The sequence below is a fragment of the Notothenia rossii genome (genome assembly GCF_949606895.1).
Source record: "Notothenia rossii genome assembly, chromosome: 6".
Taxonomy (NCBI): domain Eukaryota; kingdom Metazoa; phylum Chordata; class Actinopteri; order Perciformes; family Nototheniidae; genus Notothenia; species Notothenia rossii.
Window position 1 is genome coordinate 40,446,963 of NC_136909.1, and position 21,303 is coordinate 40,468,265.

Here is a 21,303-nt window from a genome sequence, read left to right on the forward strand (position 1 = left end):
TTTATCAGTCTTCAAAACGCAAGGTGTGCGTGTGTGAAAAGCAGCGCTGTCTGCTTATTTGCAATGTGGCTAGGCCTAATCAGAATAATTTCAAGTCCAGATTCAATGTTGTTTGCATAAGTAGGCTATATTTTTCGTTTTGTTTATTTAATAAGTTAATTTCAGGACAACTTTCGGAATTTTGTTTGTTTGTTATGAGTTTTAAATAGATTGAGAGAGAGAGAGAGAGGGAGGTCTGCTTGGTTGCAATACTTTAGTTTATGCAACGTAGGCCTATAAATTGTTTATGTAACTTATGTGCCAGTGTGTCCATGGTTTTGAGTCTGTGTGTGTGTTGAGCGCAGCGCCGTCTGCTTTTTGCAGTACAGTAACTAAAGTAGGACTAAGCATGCCGGTAGTTTCTGTGGACCTGTCTGCCCGTTTTGTGAGTGCACTGCGCGCGCGCACTTGTGTGGCATTGTTTGGGATTACCTAATTAAAATAGCGTCCCCCCCAGTAAAAAGATCCCCACTACACCACTGCCCATAACCATGTGACCCAACTGATAGAACCCATCATTGATCCAGATATAATAAGTAGGGCCGGGACTTTAACGCGTTAATCAAGATTAATTAATTACACAAACATTAACGCGTTAAAAAAATTAACGCATTTTAATCGCACTTATTTTTGCCCTGCGGAACGTTTCTCACTGGATGAGTTTCAGGCGTACCGATTATACTGGAGCACCAACTAACGTTCATGACTTCAGACAACAACAAACCACAGTAAACAATAGTCAAGCATGAACGAAGAAGCTGATGAGACCGCTTTGGTTGGCCACGTGGATGGGAAATTTTGTTTTTAAAAACGCACGGATGGAAGCGTCGGTAAGAGCACGGTTGTTTGCAAATTATGCAAAAAGGAATTCGCATATCACCGCAGCACATCAAGCCTCAAGTATCACCTCTATGCAAAACATATAGCAGCTAGCGTGGAAGCTAGCGTGGACGTTAGCCCGACTCCGAGTACAAGGGTTATGGCTAGAAAGGATCCGTCTAGTGTAAATATGACGTCAAGTTCTCGTTGTAACTCTCGTTGTAATCGGAGCGGCTCGGAAACACATCTACAGCAGTAACATGATGCAACATACACATAGAGAAACATCAGACTTAATAGTAAAACACTGCAAGGGAACATTTTATTGCACCAGGAGCTATCTTGGGACTTTTACTGCGACAACGTTGACTTGCCTGTGAATAAAAAATAAACCATAGCGTTGGTGATCTACAGTGTTGTCATTCTTCTTTGAACACCAACAAGACCGCTAACACCCTATTTCAATAATCACACTCCCTGTCATTGACATAATTAATAGATAGTTTAGCTTCTCACCATCATTTGCTGTGGCCAACTGATGTTAACGATCGTAACTGAAAGGCTGCCTGCCAAACGTAAACATTCAGCCACGTGACATTCAGTCAAACTCTCGCGAGAGTTTTACACAAGACGGATCCTTTCTAGCCATAACCGAGTACAAGGACCCACACCATAATTGCCCTCAGAAATCGGGAGCATTTCAAAATGCAAAATTGGGGGGGGGGGGGGGGGGTGCTAGTGGATCGCCGGAGCTGTTAGATTAACATAACATGCTTATTGTAGTTGTAAGTGCACTGCCTTGCGGCCTGCAGCACCGTCCTTGATGGAGCATATGTGTGGACTGGACCTGCATTTTACAGGAAAGGCGTGAGCAGAGAGTAGAGTAGTTGTCGATTCTCGTTCTGTTTTCTGTGAATATCTGCCTCATCCTCTCAGTCTTTGAGTTGCGCGCGCTAGTAAAGAGACGTGTTACCATGGAAACCAAACAATGGTGTAGCTGTATTAAAGTCCGAGTGGAAACAGTCGTGTGTAAATCTGATTTTGTCAGAAATCAGGACAAATGCGGGAGAAATATGAACCCGGGAGGAAACCGGGAGAGGGCAATGAAATCGGGAGGGTTGACAAGTATGACCCACACCCAACCCACACTCAACCAGATGACTGGTTTCAGGGCCAGGATAACTAAGTCCACGTCTGAAAAAATAACCAGCTCACTGGATTGCACTCGACTGTAGACCACTTGGAGTGGTAGAAGATAAGGGGCTGCAAAAGCTACTACAGATTGCATCGTCTGACACAACATATGAGCTGCCATGCAGAAAGACAGTGACAAAAAGAATCCAGCAGCTTTATGACAATGAAAAGGAAGATAAAGGGAATTTATTGGAGAAAGCCGAATGTGTTGCCCTGACTGGGGATCATTGGACCTCGGTAAGCAATTCAAATTACCTCTGTGTGACGGCACACTTTATTGACATCTTCTCACTGTTCTCAGGTCAAATATTTATATGTGATTAAAAATGCGATTAATTTCGATTAATTAATTACAAAACCTCTAATTAGATTAATTTTTTTGATCGAGTCCCGGCCCTAATAATAAGTAATACTATTATAATCAAAGACCAGTACAAACATATAAACAATCAAAAATCTTATTAAATGATACAACAGAGATCCCAACTCGGACATTCGCTCCTACAAGTACTTTTGGCAAATGACGTCACAGACTTGAATTTAGGTGTAGTGCCACCATTTACATCTACAGCTAGCAGCTACTATGGTGTCTGATGTCTGAGCCAAGTTATTCCTTCTTTATGTTCACACTTTTCTTCACATTCCTCAGGCCCCTGTGTGTGTGTGTGTGTGTGTGTGTGGGGGGGGGGGGGGGGGGGGGATGTGTGTGTGTCTTAAGAGAGGCGAAGCAGCCTATAATTATAGCAGCCGTTTTAGTGTGAGCAGAGAGCCTGCTGGGTAATTGCCACTAAGAGCGACAGAGGAAGTATGGCTCCTTTACGTCCAGCACTTATTCATTCAACTAGAGCCATGCCAGGGATTGAGATTGGAGTGAAAAAATGCTCACCTTTATAAGAACATCATAATGTGTACTTTAGAGACTGCTATGAGAGACTGGTATTTTTAGTTGCAGTATTGGAATGCGTCAGCGTTGATTATTTGAAATGTAACCTTTAAAGGGGAGAGCGGGGTATTGTGAGACATCGGGTAATGTGAGACACTCCCTGTATCTAGGCAACGGAACACAATTGTGGTCATGTGACCATTATGTTTTCAAGCCCCTCCCATTCCCCCCTTGCCAGGAAGGTGAAGTTGGTGCTGGTGCTGTGGTAAGTATGTTTTTTCACAAAAATGTGTTTTTTGCATGTAAAAGTAAATTTTCTGGCTATGAACTTAATCAACTATTGTGTCAAAGCAAATTGATTCAGGTAGAAAAACGTATATCATACATGTTGATGAACTTCCAACTTATAAAACCATGTGATTGATGCTAGTTGAAGATTAGCCTGAATTGCTAGAGATATTGTTTTTTCTAAAATGGTGGCTGTGGGGTTAAGTGAGGCAAATGCTGTGGGGTAAAGTGAGACAGTGTCTCACTTTACCCCACCATGAAGCACAAGTTAAGTTTAGTCTTAAACATATTTAGTGTAATATTACATTACATATGTTTTATTTTTAATGTCATCAACATTGTAGAAAAGCCATCATGCCAAGAAACTACACAAGAAAGACAACCTGGGGCCAAACACCCCTCGCAGAGATGGAGAGTGCAGCCGCTGAGTTCATGCAAGGAAAGAAGTCCTTAAGAAAAGCTGGAAGGGATAGAAATATTGACAAGACAACCCTAGAAAGATTCATAAAGAAAAAAGGGAAAGGGGAAGTAAAATCAGTAGCCTGGGGTGCAGTAACTGAGGCAAAGAGAATATTCACAGATGATATGGAGGAGGAGCTTGCCAAACACTTGAAACAACTAGCTGACCAGTTCCATGGCCTTGCTCCAGTTAAGCGCCATGAACTGGCATTTGAATACGCAGAGAGAAACAATATCCCTGTCCCTGCCAATTGGACAGAGAAACAATGTGCAGGTAGGCTAGGGTGTGCAAGAGATCACATGATTATGTAGGTTAACTTAGAACAAATGATCTTGCCACAAAGCTAAATCTTATAATAATGAATTCTCTACTCTTTAGGAATAGAGTGGTTTGGCAGGTTCCTAGCACGTCACCATCTCTCTGTCCGAACTCCAGAGGCAACATCCCTGGGAAGGGCTACAGCCTTCAATAAAACTACAGTGGGGGAGTTCTTCAAAAATCTGGCTGTAGTGATGGACAGGTGACAGAATTCATTTTTTAGTTGCAAATGTTTTATGGAGGCTTTACCTGTAAGATTTGGTTTTGATTCTGATAAGGTTCTTCCCTTGCCTCTCTTCTTTAACAGGCACACATTCCCTCCACACATGATTTACAATGTGGATGAAACAGGCGTCTTTACAGTTCAAAAGCCACGGCAGGTAAGCTACACATGATACACTAGAGAGCACCAGACTGATACTGAGTGGCTTGTGATAATGACCAGTGAACCTGTAAACTGGAAAAAATGAATGGACTGAAATGAAATACAATGTACCTTTAGACCACTGGTTCTCAACGGGGGCGGTACCGCCCCCCAGGGGGCGTTAAGAGAACATCGGGGGGCGCTGGAAGCAATATTTTTGAAAGGGGGGCGTTGAGGTGTTCTTGGGGGGCGTTCACGCATAATGTCTTTTTGTCATGAAAAACGCTGGCCACAGCGTCTTTTCCTGTACAAAAAGCAGCTGTCAGCATATTTTGTTGCTATAGGAAACCACAACTCTGCTTGCGATTGGTCAGCTGTCAGCAGTGTTATTACGGGTACGTTCGTAAATGCACGAACGGTCAGTCCGCTCGGACAACCCGTCTGTTCCGCCAGAGCACCCAGCTGTGAGCGCTCAGAGCGCAGCGCTCTGGACTGTGGAACGGGGACGCTCGGAGCGCTCTGAGCGCATTTACGAACGTACCCTACAAAAAGCAGCCGGGAGCGGACCGGAAGTCATTGTAATTTTGGGATCGCGACTGTTAATAATCTGTGTTACTTTGTTAAATTTCGATATGTTTTGATATGACAAATTCCACTAACAGATTCGAACTAAGTGGTCAGTTTATGAAAATAATACCCGTTTCTATGTCTGCTACGACATGGAAGAGCTGGCTAGCCAGGCTGCTCCACACAGCTCTGTTTGTTCAAAATTACAACGACTTCCGGTCCGCTCCCGGCACGATGTCTTGTCATGTCACCAGCTAGCCCTCTAGCGTTTGCCGCCATATCATGACACTACCCCCCCCCCTAAATATTAGCATCATAAAACAACAAAAATCATATCACATCAGCAAAATGGCCGCGAAAAAGATAAAATGCAGACAGTACTCTATTGAATATCTTAGCTATGGCTTCATACCGTCTCCTATGCACAACTCCCAATGTGTTTACTTTGCGAACATGTATTTTCCAATGAGGGAATGAAACCCTCACGTTTAAAGGAGCACCTTACCAAGATCCACCCGGATAAGGCAGATAAGGAGCGTCCGTTCTTCCGGGCCCTCAAAGAGAAACATGGTAGGAGCACCATCAGCAGTCTCTTCGCTAGGAAGACCACCCAGACTGACAGCGGGCTAATAGCGTCATATAACATCTCTTTGCTGATAGCCAAATGTGGGCAGCCGTTCACAATCGGAGAGAAGTTGGTACTCCCTGCCATCAAAGAGGTCATATCTACTGTGATGGAGCGTGATCCCACACAGGTGCTGAAATCGCTTGAACTTGACGGCCTCAGGTGCACTGCGACTGAAACTAAGTTCTCTGCAACCCGCAGTGAAGAAACTGGCGGAGAACCACCAAGCGCAGGGCTCACACTAACCTTCCCCCCCCCGCAATTTGGCGAAATGCAACACCTTTCCGACCTGTTAGTTCTGTAGGCCTAATGTACAGTTTTGTAGCCTACTGTTTGTTCTGCACTGGACATGTGTGAAATTGCTGCTGTTCCGTAGCAGTCTGTTTGTATTCTCTGCTCTTGTCTGAGTTTGTTTAACACACATTCACATGGCTTTTCTGCTCTCTGGTAAACTAATGATAATGATATTCCAACTGCCCAGTTAAATCAAATCTATTATTTGGCATTCAGTGACATGCTTTTTAAATGATATAACACAGAATATTAGTCAACATTAATATTCAGGGAAGAAAATAAGTCTACTTTTTTTGATGGGGGGCGGTAAGAGACCTGGATAATGGACAGGGGGGCGCTGGCCCAAAAAAGGTTGAGAATCCCTGCTTTAGACCAATAGTAGCCTACTCAGTGCATGACATTAAGGATTTTGGGAGATGGCCCTGTGGGCCATCTAAGCTAATTTAAAGATGGCCCTGAGCCCAATAGAGATTGTCCTGAAAAATGCTTGCAGACGAAATGCCACGAAGGGTTTGGGGGGCCTCCCCCTAGAACATTTAGATTTTTGCAGGTCTTAGATGCTGTCTGGTGCATTCTCTAGACTGAATTATAAGATGAACCAGCACAATATTATATTGTACAATTTCAATTTTATTCTTCATTTCACTTGTTTGTTTGTTCTTGTTTGTGTTTGCTCGCTTGCATGCCCTGCATAGCTATAAGAAATACTTAAGTTGTTGGTCAAGACACTTTCCATCTGATGAAGGCAAATGCCTTCCCAGATGTAAAAAAGTAGAAAACATTACATTCAGTTGTAACTGCCAAAACAAACATTATTTACACTATTATGGCCCCTGTTAAAAATGTTTGTAATGTTATCTACTGTAAGTTGGTCGAACGAATGCCTCCTCATCCGGAAGCTGACCGAGCAGATCCGAGCAGCAGTCGAGAGGAGCCGAGCGCATCCGCGAAGCATACAAAATGGCGACGTCAGAGTTCCCGTTGGCCGGCAATTCTAAATCTCTTCGGTCACAATAATTTCTCTTTAGCACAATACCGCTTCAGTTGCGCCACTTATGTGACAGACAAGAAGAGTATGTGACAGACAAGAATAGTCAATTCTAATGTCTAACACTTAATGTGGAGAAAGAGATGTCCTGTTTGGGTTGATTGTGCGTTGATCTGTTGGTAATGCCTCGGGGTTCCGGTGGGCATGTAAACAAATGCATAATGCAATGCATTATGCTATGCAACTTTGTGGCATCACCCAGTTGCATAGGGACGCTTATTGTTTAGGTGTCTTTTAATAAGCCGGTTGTCATATCATTAGCTAGAACTAGCTAGATCTGATCAATATGGACATAAACGCGAGTGAAGTCTAATCTGACGGGAGAGAGAGATCAGCTGCTGCTGACGAGTCGACACTCAGCACTGCATGATCACATGCAGCGGTGAGCGGACAAAACACACACTTCAGGTTAGAATATCACACGTAGCTATTTGAATTACCTCTCAAACTACCTAAACTAGTTATAGATATGTTTAGTTTTACTGTCGGGTCACTCATTACTGGATCCGCGAGCTGCTGGCATAATAGATTGCCCGATCGGGCAACCAGCAGGTGAGGCTTCATTGCCCGAGCTAAATACTAGATGGCCCCGGGCCATCGGGCAGCCCTTAATTTCGAGCCCTGCTACTGATTGCACATGCCATTGATTCTAAACTTTCTATTTGATTCAGGTTGTGACAGAGAAAGGAAAAAAGCAAGTTGGTTCTATCACATCAGCTGAGAGAGGAGAACTGGTGACTGTGGTGTGTGCAGTGAATGCTGCTGGGAATGCCATACCTCCCATGTTTGTCTTCCCCAGAGTTAGGTTTAAGGATGACTTCATGATAGGAGCACCTCCAGGAGCCAAAGGTGCCTCCACCAGAACAGGAGGGATGAATGAAGACACCTGGCCTGAGTTCCTTGATTACCTGATACAGCACACTCAGTGCACTCCTGACCGTCCCATGCTGCTAATCCTTGATAATCTTAAAGCTCACATCTCACTCAAGGCAGTAGAAAAAGCAAAGAGCAACAGTATTGTTATGCTCACCCTTCCACCCCACACATCCCATCGCATGCAGCCTCTCGACGTAACTGTGTATGGCCCGTTCAAGACCCTATACAACCGAGCTCTTGATGGGTGGATGAGATCTAACCCTGGCAAAACAGTCTCCATCTACCAGATTGCAGGACTTGTGAATGAGGCCTTCTTGTCAGCAGTGACACCATGGAATATCACTTCTGGATTCAAGTCCATTGGGATTTTCCCATATAACAGAGATATTTTCCCTGAGTAAGCGTTTGCACCATCCATGGTGTCAGGCCGGCCAAACCCTGAGCTGCAGCCTGCATCCACTGGTCCATCCACTTCAGATGATCCAGATGGTCCACTCCCTGCAGATGAACCACCTGCTGCAGATGCTAATCCATCCACTCCGCGTGGTCCACATGGATGTGCCTCACCAGCTGACTCAGATGTTCCCAGCCGACCTGGATATGTGTCTCCTCGTGAAATCCTACCACTTCCCAAATGTCCCCCGGAGCACAAACCAAAAGAAAGCGTGTGAAGACAGCCATCCTAACAGATACTCCTGGGAAGCAAGCAATAGAAAAGGTTTATGAAGAGAGACAAAAGAAACTGGCAGGGAAAAAACAAAATAGCAAAGAAAAGGGAAAACTGAAAAAGAAAGCACCCAAAAGGAAAATCATAGATAGCAGCTCTGAGGAGAGTGATGTCCCTGTCCCACTTGATGATGAGAGCCCTGACAATGAGAGAAGTGATCCTGGAAACACAGATCTGAACGTGGATGACTTTGTCCTAGTTAACTTTGCAACCAAACACAGGAGTCTCCGTTACGTTGGCATGGTTGAGAAAGTTGAGAGCAACTCTTCACCTTTCCCTGTAACCTTCAGGGCTGGAATGTAGAGTAGGCCTTGTTATAGAGTATGAGGCTGATGTTCTAATCCAGGTGGGTCTAGCCTGTGTCTTGAGTCCCAGGCTGTTCTAGCTGGTTTTGATGGTCCTATGTTCTGAGCCCCAGACTGTGTACTAGCTGGTTCTGATTATGGGTCCATGTTCTGACCCCCAGACTGTGTACTAGCTGGTTCTGATTATGGGTCCATGTTCTGACCCCCAGACTGTGCACTAGCTGGTTCTGATTATGGGTCCATGTTCTGACCCCCAGACTGTGCACTAGCTGGTTCTGATTATGGGTCCATGTTCTGACCCCCAGACTGTGCACTAGCTGGTTCTGATTGTCCTTTGCTCTGATCCCGAGACACTAGCTGGCTCTAAAGGTCCTGTGTTCTGATTCCCACACTGTGAATGTTAATTAAAACATTTTGAATTATATTATGTTTTATTTGATTTACTTTTTAGTACTTTGGGTTACTTTCAAGTGTTTAAAAAGATTTGCTTAATTGACCAATCCCCACGATTCTGATACTAGTCCGACATTAGTTTTGGAATGTGTGGTTGTCAATCTAGCTATCAGGTTTCTAATTGTTACAACATGTGTTGTTATGGTAGTTTTAAAGTGGAAAACGTAAGTGGATCAGCTTACCCCCAACTGGTTCACTTTACCCCCTTGATTTCTCTGGTCTGTCTAAGTTTACCCCTGGGCTGGGGTAAAGTGAGACACAAGACCACTTTTTTTAAACAATCATATTTTCATTGCCCTTTGTCCTGAAGACATTCTGATAATTTCCATAGCTAGGAAACATCCTGAATTAATAGGAAATGTGTACATTTGACTGATATATCATTTTAGCTCGGCTAAAGGGGAGCAAATGTAAAAAATGGCTCACATTACCCCGCTCTCCCCAATTAAGAATTGTTCAACTTTCAAACTTCAATGCTGATACAAATGAAGTCATATGTAATGAGTGGGTACACTACTCAAGTTATTTAGTATTGTACTTTATAAAGTACAGAGGACGGAGATTGTAATCAATCGGACCCGTCAGTCAATTCAGTGCTAGTCTGTGGGAAATACTTGATCAGAGCTACATTGCGATGCTAATGAGGCTAACGTCAATCAGCATAGTAAGCAGTTGTAATGTTAAGTCAAACTACTGAATGTAGATACAGATTGAAATATAAAACACTGATAAGTGTATGCCTGCTGCCTGCCAATCCACCGGCAGGCTCAAAGGACATCGATCCCCTATAGATCTGTATTCGCTATATCAACAATCATGAATCTCAAATTACATTATGTTATCGTTAAAATATTAACCCCTCTACGTGGCCATGACTTAGAGGAAAAGTACCCGGATGGGTTGCTATCATGTTTGCTACCTATATAGGAACAATTACCTGTGTATTATTAACAGTGCCAGATGTGTCCTGTTCTGGAAGTGTTGATGGAAAACACACTGTAGTGCAAATGGAAAACAAACGTGATGAATTACAAGATAACTTTACACATGGTTTAACTTCCTTTCTGTGAGTGACATCCTGACCATGCAAACACAAATCAGTGCGCCTCGTCCGTCTGGTGTGGCCTCTTCAAAGAATGCTGGACAGTGAATTACTGTACAACACACACACACACACACACACACACACACACACACACACACACACACACATACATACATACACACACACACACACACACACACACACACACACACACACACACACACACACACACACACACACACACACACACACACACACACACACACACACACACACACACACACACACACACACACACACACACACACACACACACACACACACACACACACACCGTGGAAGTAAAATGTGAGGCATCCCTGAGGATCGCAGCAGCTGCAGCCATGTCTGACAGAGCTGACAATTGAATTCAAGCAAAGTGTGCTTTCTGATATACAACCAGCACATTGTGACAAATATGAGGCTCTATTAGAGCAGAGCTGCACATAAAGCAAACACCTTGCCAACTGTGGTACGTTAGTTGGGCTTTTATAGAGGAAAATGACATCTCATCAACTGATATAGAGCATCCAGCTGAAATAGGTCACGTTGGCCTTCTCTGATACCCATGTTTCCTCAGGACACACCTCAACGAGGTCATGTGCTATATACTGGGAATACTTTAGTCCTTTATATGTTGAATGTTTTGGGCACACCATCCAAAAACATTTTATTTTTTTGAGTAATTATGTCTTTCTTTTTTTCAAAATGCTGCTTGCCTACAGTTGAAAAAACTGAAATAAAAGTGTTTGTATCCGAGTTTATAAACTCAGATTAAAATTGCATCTTCGATAGAAATTGCTCAGTTTTAATTTAATACACACAGTTAAGCTCACACACACTATTCTATGAACATATAGGTTCACCTGCTAAATTAAAAACAGAACAAATGAAGCAAAGAAAGGGAAAACCATAAAGCAGATTCAAGCAGTAGGCGTATAGATTCACACTTAAAGTATTAGCCTACAGAACAGTAGAGCTTACAGAGAAGAGATAACATCTGATCCTTTACAACAAACACAATACAGTATGCTGCTCTTTTTAGGTTTTTACCAACATTGTAAACCTGCAAGTAACCCTGGATTTTTAAAAATGTAACATTCATCTGATGACCACACCCACGGTAGACAGGAGAGGCTGATTCAGGAGCCCAGACACACTCACAACTAAACAAAAACAAAAACATTTTGAAACCTTTCCATGTCTCTCAACAAGTTTGCAAAGTTTATCTTTTCTTATTTCACCTAGCATATTCTTATAATTGTACGATTATTGAAATGTATTCAGTTCTGTTTCATATGGGTGTTTCCATAGATCTATTCTCTTTATCTTCCCCTGAAAGTGAACCAGATTGATGCATTTAACTCAAAAATAAATAAAAAATCTCCCCGGACCCCCCTAGAGGTTTGGAGGTCCACCCCCACTTAAAACATGTTCACATGGATAGGTTACCGAATACATTTGCACACTTTTTTAAATAGTAACGTATGTCCATACTGTATGTTTCTATTTTCGTAGTAGATAGGGCTATCACTAGGGGCAGCAATGCTGTAAATATTGACGATACATTCAGCAAAACGCCCAAAAAGAAAACTGGTAGCGGGCTGGCTGGTTGTATAATTCCCGGCCCGACTTTCCCCAGTCCGGCCCTGGCGTTAGTTTACATAAAGTGTATCCATAAGAGCTGGGCATATGTCATGTTCTAAAATACATGTAGAGCATACGAAACCACGCACACACCTGAGGAAACCGCTCTGGGTTTATTTGACACACAAGCACTCCGCTGCTTTGTCTTAAGTTAAAGGCAGAAGCCTTTGAGGTGTGTGCTCATTAAAACTGACCGTGACCTCCATCCTTCCTGCTCTGACCCTGGGCCGTTTCACAATTCAGCACAAAACTGCTTATACATCAGGATCCTCAGAACGTAGGGCAGTAAATCGTATTCTATTGCTCTGGCCCAAACAGACGAGGAGGGCACTAAAACAAAGATCCACAGCCTTGTGAGGATGAAGGAGATCGGCATCAGCGCTTGTATAAAGGATTTATGAGAGACTCTGATGTGAATGTAAAACATGGTCTCAGCTTTCAGCAGTGCTCTTATTTGTTCAGGGCTTAAGCCTGGCTCCATGTCTCTTCTCACTTTCTGCATCCAGAGGGTCCACACTGATCCAGTACTGTAAAGAGGAGGAGAGTGTGTGAGCCTACACACACTTCTACACTCACTTGTGTTTGTGAGTTTATGCCATCTACAAAGCATTTTGGGATAAGGGGGTAAATAAATGTGAATAAAAGAATGCAGATACATTTGTCTCTGACCTGATTTGCTCCTTTGGAGAAGCTCTGTTTCCATCCATCAATCAGTTTGACTACAGCTAGCACTGAGGCTGTGGTCAGGGCTTGAAACCACAACACTGCGGCAAAATTGCGCGAAGCATGAATCCAGCAGGGATCTGTTTAATATATTCAGGAGTTCATTTTGGCAACCAGAGCCTGCGATGGGCCTTGGATGCTCGCAGCATGATCCCCCCCCATCGGACCACAGCAGAAAGCATAAACTTGAGAGATTTTCTATAAAACCCTGCAGAGGCCAAACATAACTTTTTCCTCAACTTCAGCACATTAAAGGTAACATAGTGAGGCATGGGGACCTTGGCTGTCCAGAGATGAGCATCCTTTAATATTGAGGTAAAAACTTTTTTTAAATACTTCATATTTCATTCAAAGTGTAGAAAGTTTTTTTGCATTTTCATCCCTATAAACGGGAGGATTGGCAATCTCTGCGGCTGCAGCACCGCCTATGTGAGTGACAGGCGGTGCTGCTTCTGTAATCTCATTGGCTGATGCCATGTATGAAGGCAACCTGAATAAGGCCTTTACATTGACATGCTGGGAGAGTCCCCGGACTGAATGGTCTTCTTGCTGTGATTTCCCCTTTCTATACTATACAACCATGCGAGAGTCTGAAGTGCAGTAATACAAAGACTTCAGTGTGAATGTCTAGGTGGAGAAAAGAGGGCCAGGGATGATCTCTGTGTATACACAGACCCTCTAAACACGAGTGAACAGATGGTAAAAAAAAAGACTCCACAATACACTCTAGCTCCTGGCTTTTGGGATTTGGAGATGTTTGTCATGCTGCAGCTTTTGATTTCAAGGTTGTTGGATTTGGGGAATAATTAGTTGCATTTGATGATTACAAAAATACCCGGGTTCTGAGAATCTCTTGAAAAAACCATGATGCTTAACCAAACCTAAACATTTTTTTTGTAAAGAGGACATCTTCTGCTCATTTTCAGCTTTATATCAGTATCTAGTGTCGGGGGGCATGTCTCCATGCTTTACTGTTCAAAAAGCTCTTTATTTGTCTCATACTGCCTGTGCTGCAGCACCTCTTTTCACCTTCTGTCTGAAACCAGAGCCCAGTCTGCTCTGATTGGTTAGCTGGCTGGTTCTGTTGTGATTGGTCTACTGCTTAGAAATGCCCCGTCCCTTGAGCGTGAGTGTTACATAGTGATGTCACTATCTTGCAGAAGGTCAGATTACGCATCAGATAGAGATATCAAATCAACCAAACATGTTGGAAATACCTGGATCGCTCTCAGAAGTATAAGGAAGACCTGAACCTACAGGTTTTTGCTTCATGCCCGATTATGACTTGTCGGATATGAGTCCTTTCATATGCAAACGGAAAAGGGTGTTGGGACAGTTGCAGCCTGGGATTTGTGTCTCTTGCACTTCTTTGCCAGGTGTTTTTCATAGCATAATTTATCAGCCACCTCCAGGCCCTTATTACCTGATCGGCACTAGTTGATGACATCCTGTGTGCTCGAGAGCCTACCTTTCTTAAGAGAGACCTTCAGCTGATCTCCATGTTGACCTTTTTCTGCAGCGTGCTGACTGTCTTTGTTATTGCTTTTTTTGTTCAGTGCATTCACCAGTTCACACTGGAATCCAAAATTGGCCACATTTTAACCTGTTAAGCCCCATGCCCGCTCCCGCGGAAACACAGAGACAAAATAAACAGATCTTAGCAAGAAAACGAAATATAGCTCCTGCAGTTTAGACATAGACAGACTATATAGAGTTTACAAGAACTGCACACTCGAGGGATAATTCTCTGTGACACCCTTTACATTACACAGTCATTTGATAAAGGTTGCTTTCAATTTGCCCCGGTAAAGTATAAGAATCCCTTGGAAATCTTCATTGAGTCCCAGGGGAATTTCTTCTAGCGTGGCTCCACGGCAGCTAGAGGAAAGTCAAATTGCTGTGAGCACCGAGCCGTAGCCTGATTGAGCGGCTCCTCGTCGACTAAGCAAAAGGCCTTTTTCTGGGGAACGATCCTCTGTGATGACATGTCAACCGGAGCCTAGATGGATCACCAGAATCTCCTCATAACCATAGGATGAGATCATCTGTTACCGACTGTATAGTGCAAGCATTTATTAAAGTTAGCAAGCAGAGGGGAGGCACAGGAGCTGAAATATACGTTTCCTCCTTACTTGCCTACTCATCTTATCCTTCATCACACTGAAGAGAAGAGAAGTTATGGAGGACTAGCCCTACACCGTCTCCCCAGACTCTCAGAGACATTTATATCAGAGGAAATCCCTCTGGACTGGCTTGTGTAATATACCGCCTGTAATAAAGCTATTAGAACCCTAAAGCTATTATTGTACGAGAGCTGCTCTGACCATTTATCCAACTGAAATAAAATACACAGTCTCCACATTTGTGGAATCAGCTTCCAGTTTGTGTTCGGGCGGCAGTCACCCTATCCGTTTTTAAGAGTGCGCTTAAGACCTTCCTTTTTGATAAAGCTTATAGTTAGGGCTGATTAGATTCAGCCCCTAGTTTTGCTGATATAGGCTTAGTTTGTCGGGGGACACCTTACTTCTTCCTTCTCTCTGTCTGTACCTGTGTACTCTCATGTTCCGAATAACCCAGCTTCCCCCAATTTCTTTTTGGTGTCTATCTACGCCAGTCATGGTTGATCCTGTTGCTGTGGTCCTGAGTCCTGGATCGCGAGCCCTGGATCTTGAATCGTGGCTGTGGTCCTGGATCATAATTCCTGGATGGATACCCTCGTGGATTAATCTTCTTATTATACACACATGCATTTCCAAACATTTGGTCTACCTATGTTGCAAATGTATTACCTTTTCAATTTACACACGGCATCTACTGCACGTCTGTCCGTCCTGGGAGAGGGATCCCTCCTCTGTTGCTCTCCCTGAGGTTTCTCCCATGTTCCCCTTTAAACTGTGGGTTTTCCCCGGAAGATTTTCCTTGTACGATGTGAGGGTCTAAGGACAGAGGGTGTCGTATTGTCATACTGATATTCTGTACAAACTGTGAAGTCCACTGAGACCAATATTTGTGATATTGGGCTATATAAATAAACATTGATTGATTGATTGATTGATTGATTGATTGATTGATTGATTGATTGATTGATTGATTGAATATTGGTTCCTTTTCAGTTCCGTGCTGGGTGTAGTGTTGGTTCGGAATTGGTTTAAGTTGGAAACTAATTGTAAACTAAGCTATTCCACCAAGTCATGACATCACAGTTTAAGTAGTTGCTTTCACAGCTCATGTTGCTGTTGAACCTAAGAAGTTAGATTAAGTTGCAAGCATGACTTCTCCAACTAATGAATACTTTTCTTCAGAGTAGCCAATGGTATGCCAGTATAATTTAGCTAATGTGTGTGGTCGCATCAGCCACTTTTTGTCTCAATGCTCCTGGAAAAAAAAATGTATTCCCCTTGCCTTCTCACCATAGAGTGTTGTTGCTCACGTAAAACCCGCCCCAGCTTCTGACATGAGCCACTGCCGTACGCTGGCTATTGGCTTCTGTTGCTTGCCGGCAAAATAGTTTGTGTTAAACTGTTTTGCGTGACAGACAGCCAGCACTGGCACCACTGCATTGGTTCACAATCAAGCTCTGGATCTGAACCTGCCCCTGAACTACCTTGGTGGAAAAGGGGTTTCCTGAGAGCGCAGACCTCCAGTATGGCAAATCAGTTTTCTTCTTGGCCCATTTTGGCACCTTAGTCCGATGTCATTGAGGCCAGTATTTTTTAAGTTATTTGGCTGAAAGACATACAAACACACAAAACTGTATTATACGACTTTAATTAAATGTATTATGTCAGCAAATGTCACTTAACTGTATTAGGTTAGTTGTAAGCAATACTTTTAAGTTGAATCTAATATTCTTTATTTTCCTGAATCAAATCAAATGAAATCAAAGTTTATTTATAAAGCACATTTAAAAGCGATATTTGGTTGGGCCAAAGTGCTGTACATGTAATAAATACTACAATCACTTAAAAACACGTTACTACAATCACAATAAAAGACAATAAATAACAACAGATATATAAAAAACACAGGGAAAAGTCAGGATTCGTGCTCCGCTCTGACTAAAAGGCCAGGGAGAAGAAGTGTGTTTTAAGAGTAGATTAAAAAAAACCTAGGGTCTGGGCCGACCTCACATGGAGGGGCAGAGTGTTCCAGAGCCTAGGGCCAGCTGCTGCGAAGGCTCGGTGCCCTCGGGTTTTGAGCCTGGTCTTGGGCACTATCAGCAGCAGCTGGTCAGCAGACCTTAAAGCTCTGGCTGGGGTGTAGCGCTGGAGGAGTTCAGCTATATAGGCCGGAGCCAGCCCATTTAGTGCTTTGAAAACAAATAAAAGGAGTTTAAAATCTATTCTGAAACGAACTGGAAGCCAGTGTAATGAGGCCAGAATTGGGGTGATGTGGTCACGCTTTTTGTGGCCAGTGAGTAGACGTGCAGCTGCGTTCTGCACCAGCTGCAGGCGTTTAATTGACGCCTGGTCCATACCCACGTACAGAGCGTTGCAGTAGTCCAACCTCGAGGTAACAAAGGCGTTAATAACCCTTTCCAGGTCTTTAAAAGATAAAAACGACTTGGTCTTGGCCAATAATCGTATTTAAAAAAAGCAGGTTTTGACTATACGCTGCTGACCTGCTTATCGAATTTTAAAACGCTATTGAAGGTCACTCCAAGGTTCGTGACAGAGGGGAGGATATTATTTTTGAGGGAGCCCAGAATATCAACCGGAGAGGCTGGAGGTTGGGGTCCAAAAAAGATAACGTCAGTCTTGCTCTCATTGAGGTTGAGGACATTTTGGCTCAGCCAGGATTTGATCTCTGTCAAGCTCCATCAATAGCTGTAATGAGTTGACATTTAAATTGAGTGGCAGATAGATCTGTACATCGTCGGCGTAGCAATGGAAGGGGATGTGTCTTTCTTTTTGGTGTCTATATACGCCGGGATCCGGAGTCATGGATGATCCTGCGGTCCTGTGTCATGGATTGCGAGTCCTGGATCTTGAGTCGTGGCTGTGGTCCTGGATCATAAGTCCTGGATGGATATACTCCTGGATTCATCTTCCTATTATACACACATGCATTTCCAAACATTTGGTCTACCTATGTTGCAAATGTATTATCTTTTCAATTTACACACGGCATCTATTGCACGTCTGTCTGTCCTGGGAGAGGGATCCCTCCTCTGTTGCTCTCCCTGAGGTTTCTCCCATTTTCCCCTTTAAACTGGGTTTTCTCTGGAAGTTTTTCCTTGTAGGATGTGAGGTTCTAAGGACAGAGGGTGTCGTATTGTCATACTGATATTCTGTACAAACTGTGAAGTCCACTGAGACCAATATTTGTGATATTGGGCTATATAAATAAACATTGATTGATTGATTGATGTTGTGTTTTGTGAGGATTGAACCTAGGGGCAGTGTTTACAGTAGAAAAAGGACAGGGCCCAGAATCGAGCCTTGGGGAACCCCACAGGTAAGAGGGGCTTTGGCAGAGGAGAAGGCACCTAGCTGCACTGAGAAGCTACGGTCTGTCAGGTAGGACTTGAACCATGCAAGGGCAGAGCCTGTGATGCCTGCGGACTGTTCAAGCCGTGACAACAGGATGCTATGGTCCAAAGTGTCTAAGGCAGCTGTCAGGTCTAACAGCACCAGGACAGCTGGGCTACCTGAGTCAGCGGTTAGGAGCAGATCATTAAAAACTCTTAAAAGGGCTGTTTCAGTGCTGTGCATAGGTTTGAAGCCAGACTGAAACTTTTCATGGATGCCATGCATGGTTAAAAAAGACTGCAGCTGGGCGTAGACTACTCGCTCCAAGGCTTTAGATAAAAAAGGTAGCTGGGAGATGGGCCTAAAATGTGCGAGAATGGAAGGATCGAGATTTAATACTATTACTTTCAACTAAAATCTGTTGACATAATACATTTCAGATTTTTTTCAGTGCAACCAAACATACAAATCAAAAGCATAACTTCCTTGGCGGATGCTAATAATTCCAACCCATTCTAGCAAAATGTGAGGAAAATAACAAATACTACTCATACTATTTATATGAGCCTCAGGAGTTTTATGCTAAAAAATTGAATGATCCATCTCAGAGCTGTAGGTCTTGGCAAAAGATCGAGCCTGTGTTCTGGATGAGCTTTTAACTGAGGCTTCCTCAAATACCCTTAAATAACTGTGATGTATATTTTAAGCCTAAAGGCACAATGGTAGAGAGTGTTGCTTTGCAATGTTTTATTATTAAACTAACTAGAACATCTGTCTTTAACCTTAACCATACAAAATAGTTTAATCTTCTGAAGTCAGTACAAGTTAATATTGTATTGCAAGATGTGATGTGATGTTGGCAGAAATCACATGTTAATCAACAAAATGTCCCTTGTTATTTGAAAATGTAATCCATTTACTTTACCACACAGGAGACACCTGCATGTGAGAAGGAATATCAGTGTACTGTAGGGATGTAACGATACCAAAAACTCACGGTACGATAATATCGCGATAACAAGTCCATGGTACGGTATTTATCGCAATATTGAAAAATAAAGGAAAACATTTATTTTTGGGAAACTTTTATTTGGACATTTATTTATTTTTTACTTGAAAACATTTTCTTTATTGAATAATACATCTGATTTGTACAGCATTTTAGTACGATAGTAGTATTTAAAGTTTCAAAAACAAAATGACAGTAACAGACTGGAACAAGAACAACCAGTGTTTTTTTACCTATAGTAGGCCTACTACCAAACAAAGGCATTTTCTTTGTGCCACTGCACCTCACAAATAAACAAGGACATTGAATGATCAGACCCTGCAATAAAATAAATCAAGTTTCACTTTAGTTTTTCAAGTGACTCAACTCAAACTCACTAATGCCCCTTTCACACCAACGCGTTTTCAGCTCCGGCTTGGAGCTGGAGCCTGGAAAGTTCCGTTTTTTCCTGTTCACACCGCAGCGGCGCCACCTCTTAGCTCCGGAATCCGGTTCACTTCCAGCTCCAAAAAATTGTCGCTCTAGAGGCAAGAGCTTCGGAGCTAAGAGGCGGCGTCGCTTATGTCTCTCTTACGTCGATGCGTGCAGGAAACTAAACCCACCTCCCCTGAACATGGGTCGACTGAAGAGTCTCGTCATGCCTGCCTACAAGCAGTAGTGCTTATAAACACACTTTATAAAGTCAGGCAACACTAACCAGGCTTCGTGTGATTCTGTTTATTTGTACCTTACTTTGACCATCCGTTCACTGTTATTGATCATTGTGGAGAGAGGCAGACGTTTTGTTTTGTATTATAGCAGCTATCGGATGGAATCAATACATTGGCTGCACAGGTTGTCGTGTCCGACTATCACAAGTAGATCATAATAAAAATACACCGGTAAAATGTGCCTGTAGAAAATGGTTTATGCCACAATAGGATAGCAATAGCAAGTAGTCAGTTTAGCTTCGGTTGCTATGCTAACATCACCCATTTTATACCAGAGAAACTTTCATAACAGCGTTGTGATGCCAAACAGCGTCAATTCAGACTGACACACATTCACTTAAGGGGAACTGGGGATATGTATCAGCTACTTGTGTGACAGTCGGACAGTGAATACTTTAGAGCGGCCGCTGCAGTGTGAGCTAACCGGGAGCTAACGGGAGAATAAACTCCCGTGGAAGAGCAGCCAGCACTGCAGCAGTCGGTAAATGCCGCTGAAACACATTACTAAACAATGAACCACGGCACTCTGGAGAAAAGCATAAGGTTGGAGCAGTCGTTATTTAATTTAATCTGGCTTTGTGTGATTAAAAGCAACACGATCATCGACCCGACGCAGTCCCCCATTGTTGTTGTTGTTGTTGTTGTTGTTGTTGTTGTTGTTGTTGTTGTTGTTGTTGTTGTTGTTGTGAGCGCCGTTGTAGACGGATGTGACGGAAATACACCCAAGCACAAATGGTACCGACACCGTAACGCCGTTGGGGAGCAAATCAGCGATGTAAACGGTGACGTCATGACGCAGCAGCGGCAGCACCAGTCGGGCTCTGGGCGGTGTGAACAAAGCGGGAGCAGAAATGGGAAACCGGAGCTGAACCAGAAAAGCCCTAGCTCGGAGCTAAAAAGGGAAAAGCGCTGGTGTGAAAGCCGCATAAGTCACTCACTCAGCATCATCAGACAGATTTTTAGGAATATGAGCATGTCCACATTTCCAGGTAAGCTGGGGTGTTTGGGCATTTACAATATCCCCTGCTGTGGAAAAAACTCTCTCGCTTGGTACTGATGTTGCTGGGACAGCAGGGGTCGCGTTAACCGAATATATTTTTAATAATGACGCAAAAATCTGAAAGCAGTCTGTCATTTTGACAGATTAGAACAAACTCGGAACAGCGCCAAAGTTTCCCCGCAGCGAAGCTCTGGTGTTTGTCGTGTTATGCATCCCCTCCAAAAGGAAATTATATAGTTTCCAAACCGTACTTTGCCGTACAGATCATTGAAATGTCTGGAAGTTTTTGCTTTACGCTGTGCGCGCTCCCGCGAGGTGCATGTGTTACCGAAAAAGATGTGGGCTGAACAACTTTTGATATTCTATAATGGTATAAGCAGATGTATCAGGGATGTGGCC

The 21,303-nt window shown here is 43.2% G+C and overlaps 1 protein-coding gene and 1 long non-coding RNA gene across 2 annotated transcripts in view; both read left to right on the forward strand.

Annotated features, from left to right (window-relative positions):
• LOC307043023 overlaps nucleotides 1-21,303 on the forward strand; it is a 135,173-nt gene that overhangs the window by 85,792 nt on the left and 28,078 nt on the right. The window lies entirely within an intron of this gene.
• LOC307043022 (uncharacterized protein) lies at nucleotides 3,483-9,151 on the forward strand. Its single transcript, XM_079687209.1, has 4 exons — nucleotides 3,483-3,956; nucleotides 4,062-4,203; nucleotides 4,309-4,381; nucleotides 7,571-9,151. Exons 1-4 carry the CDS (start codon nucleotides 3,578-3,580, stop codon nucleotides 8,174-8,176), a joined length of 1,200 nt encoding a protein of 399 aa, XP_079543335.1. The 5' UTR covers nucleotides 3,483-3,577; the 3' UTR covers nucleotides 8,177-9,151.

Coding starts and splice junctions, on each gene's coding strand:
- LOC307043022 (XM_079687209.1), top strand. CDS start 3,578: ATGCCAAGAAACTACACAAGAAAGACAACCTGGGGCCAAACACCCCTC. Junction 3,957..4,061: donor GACAGAGAAACAATGTGCAG/GTAGGCTAGGGT, acceptor TCTACTCTTTAG/GAATAGAGTGGTTTGGCAGG. Junction 4,204..4,308: donor CTGGCTGTAGTGATGGACAG/GTGACAGAATTC, acceptor CTTCTTTAACAG/GCACACATTCCCTCCACACA.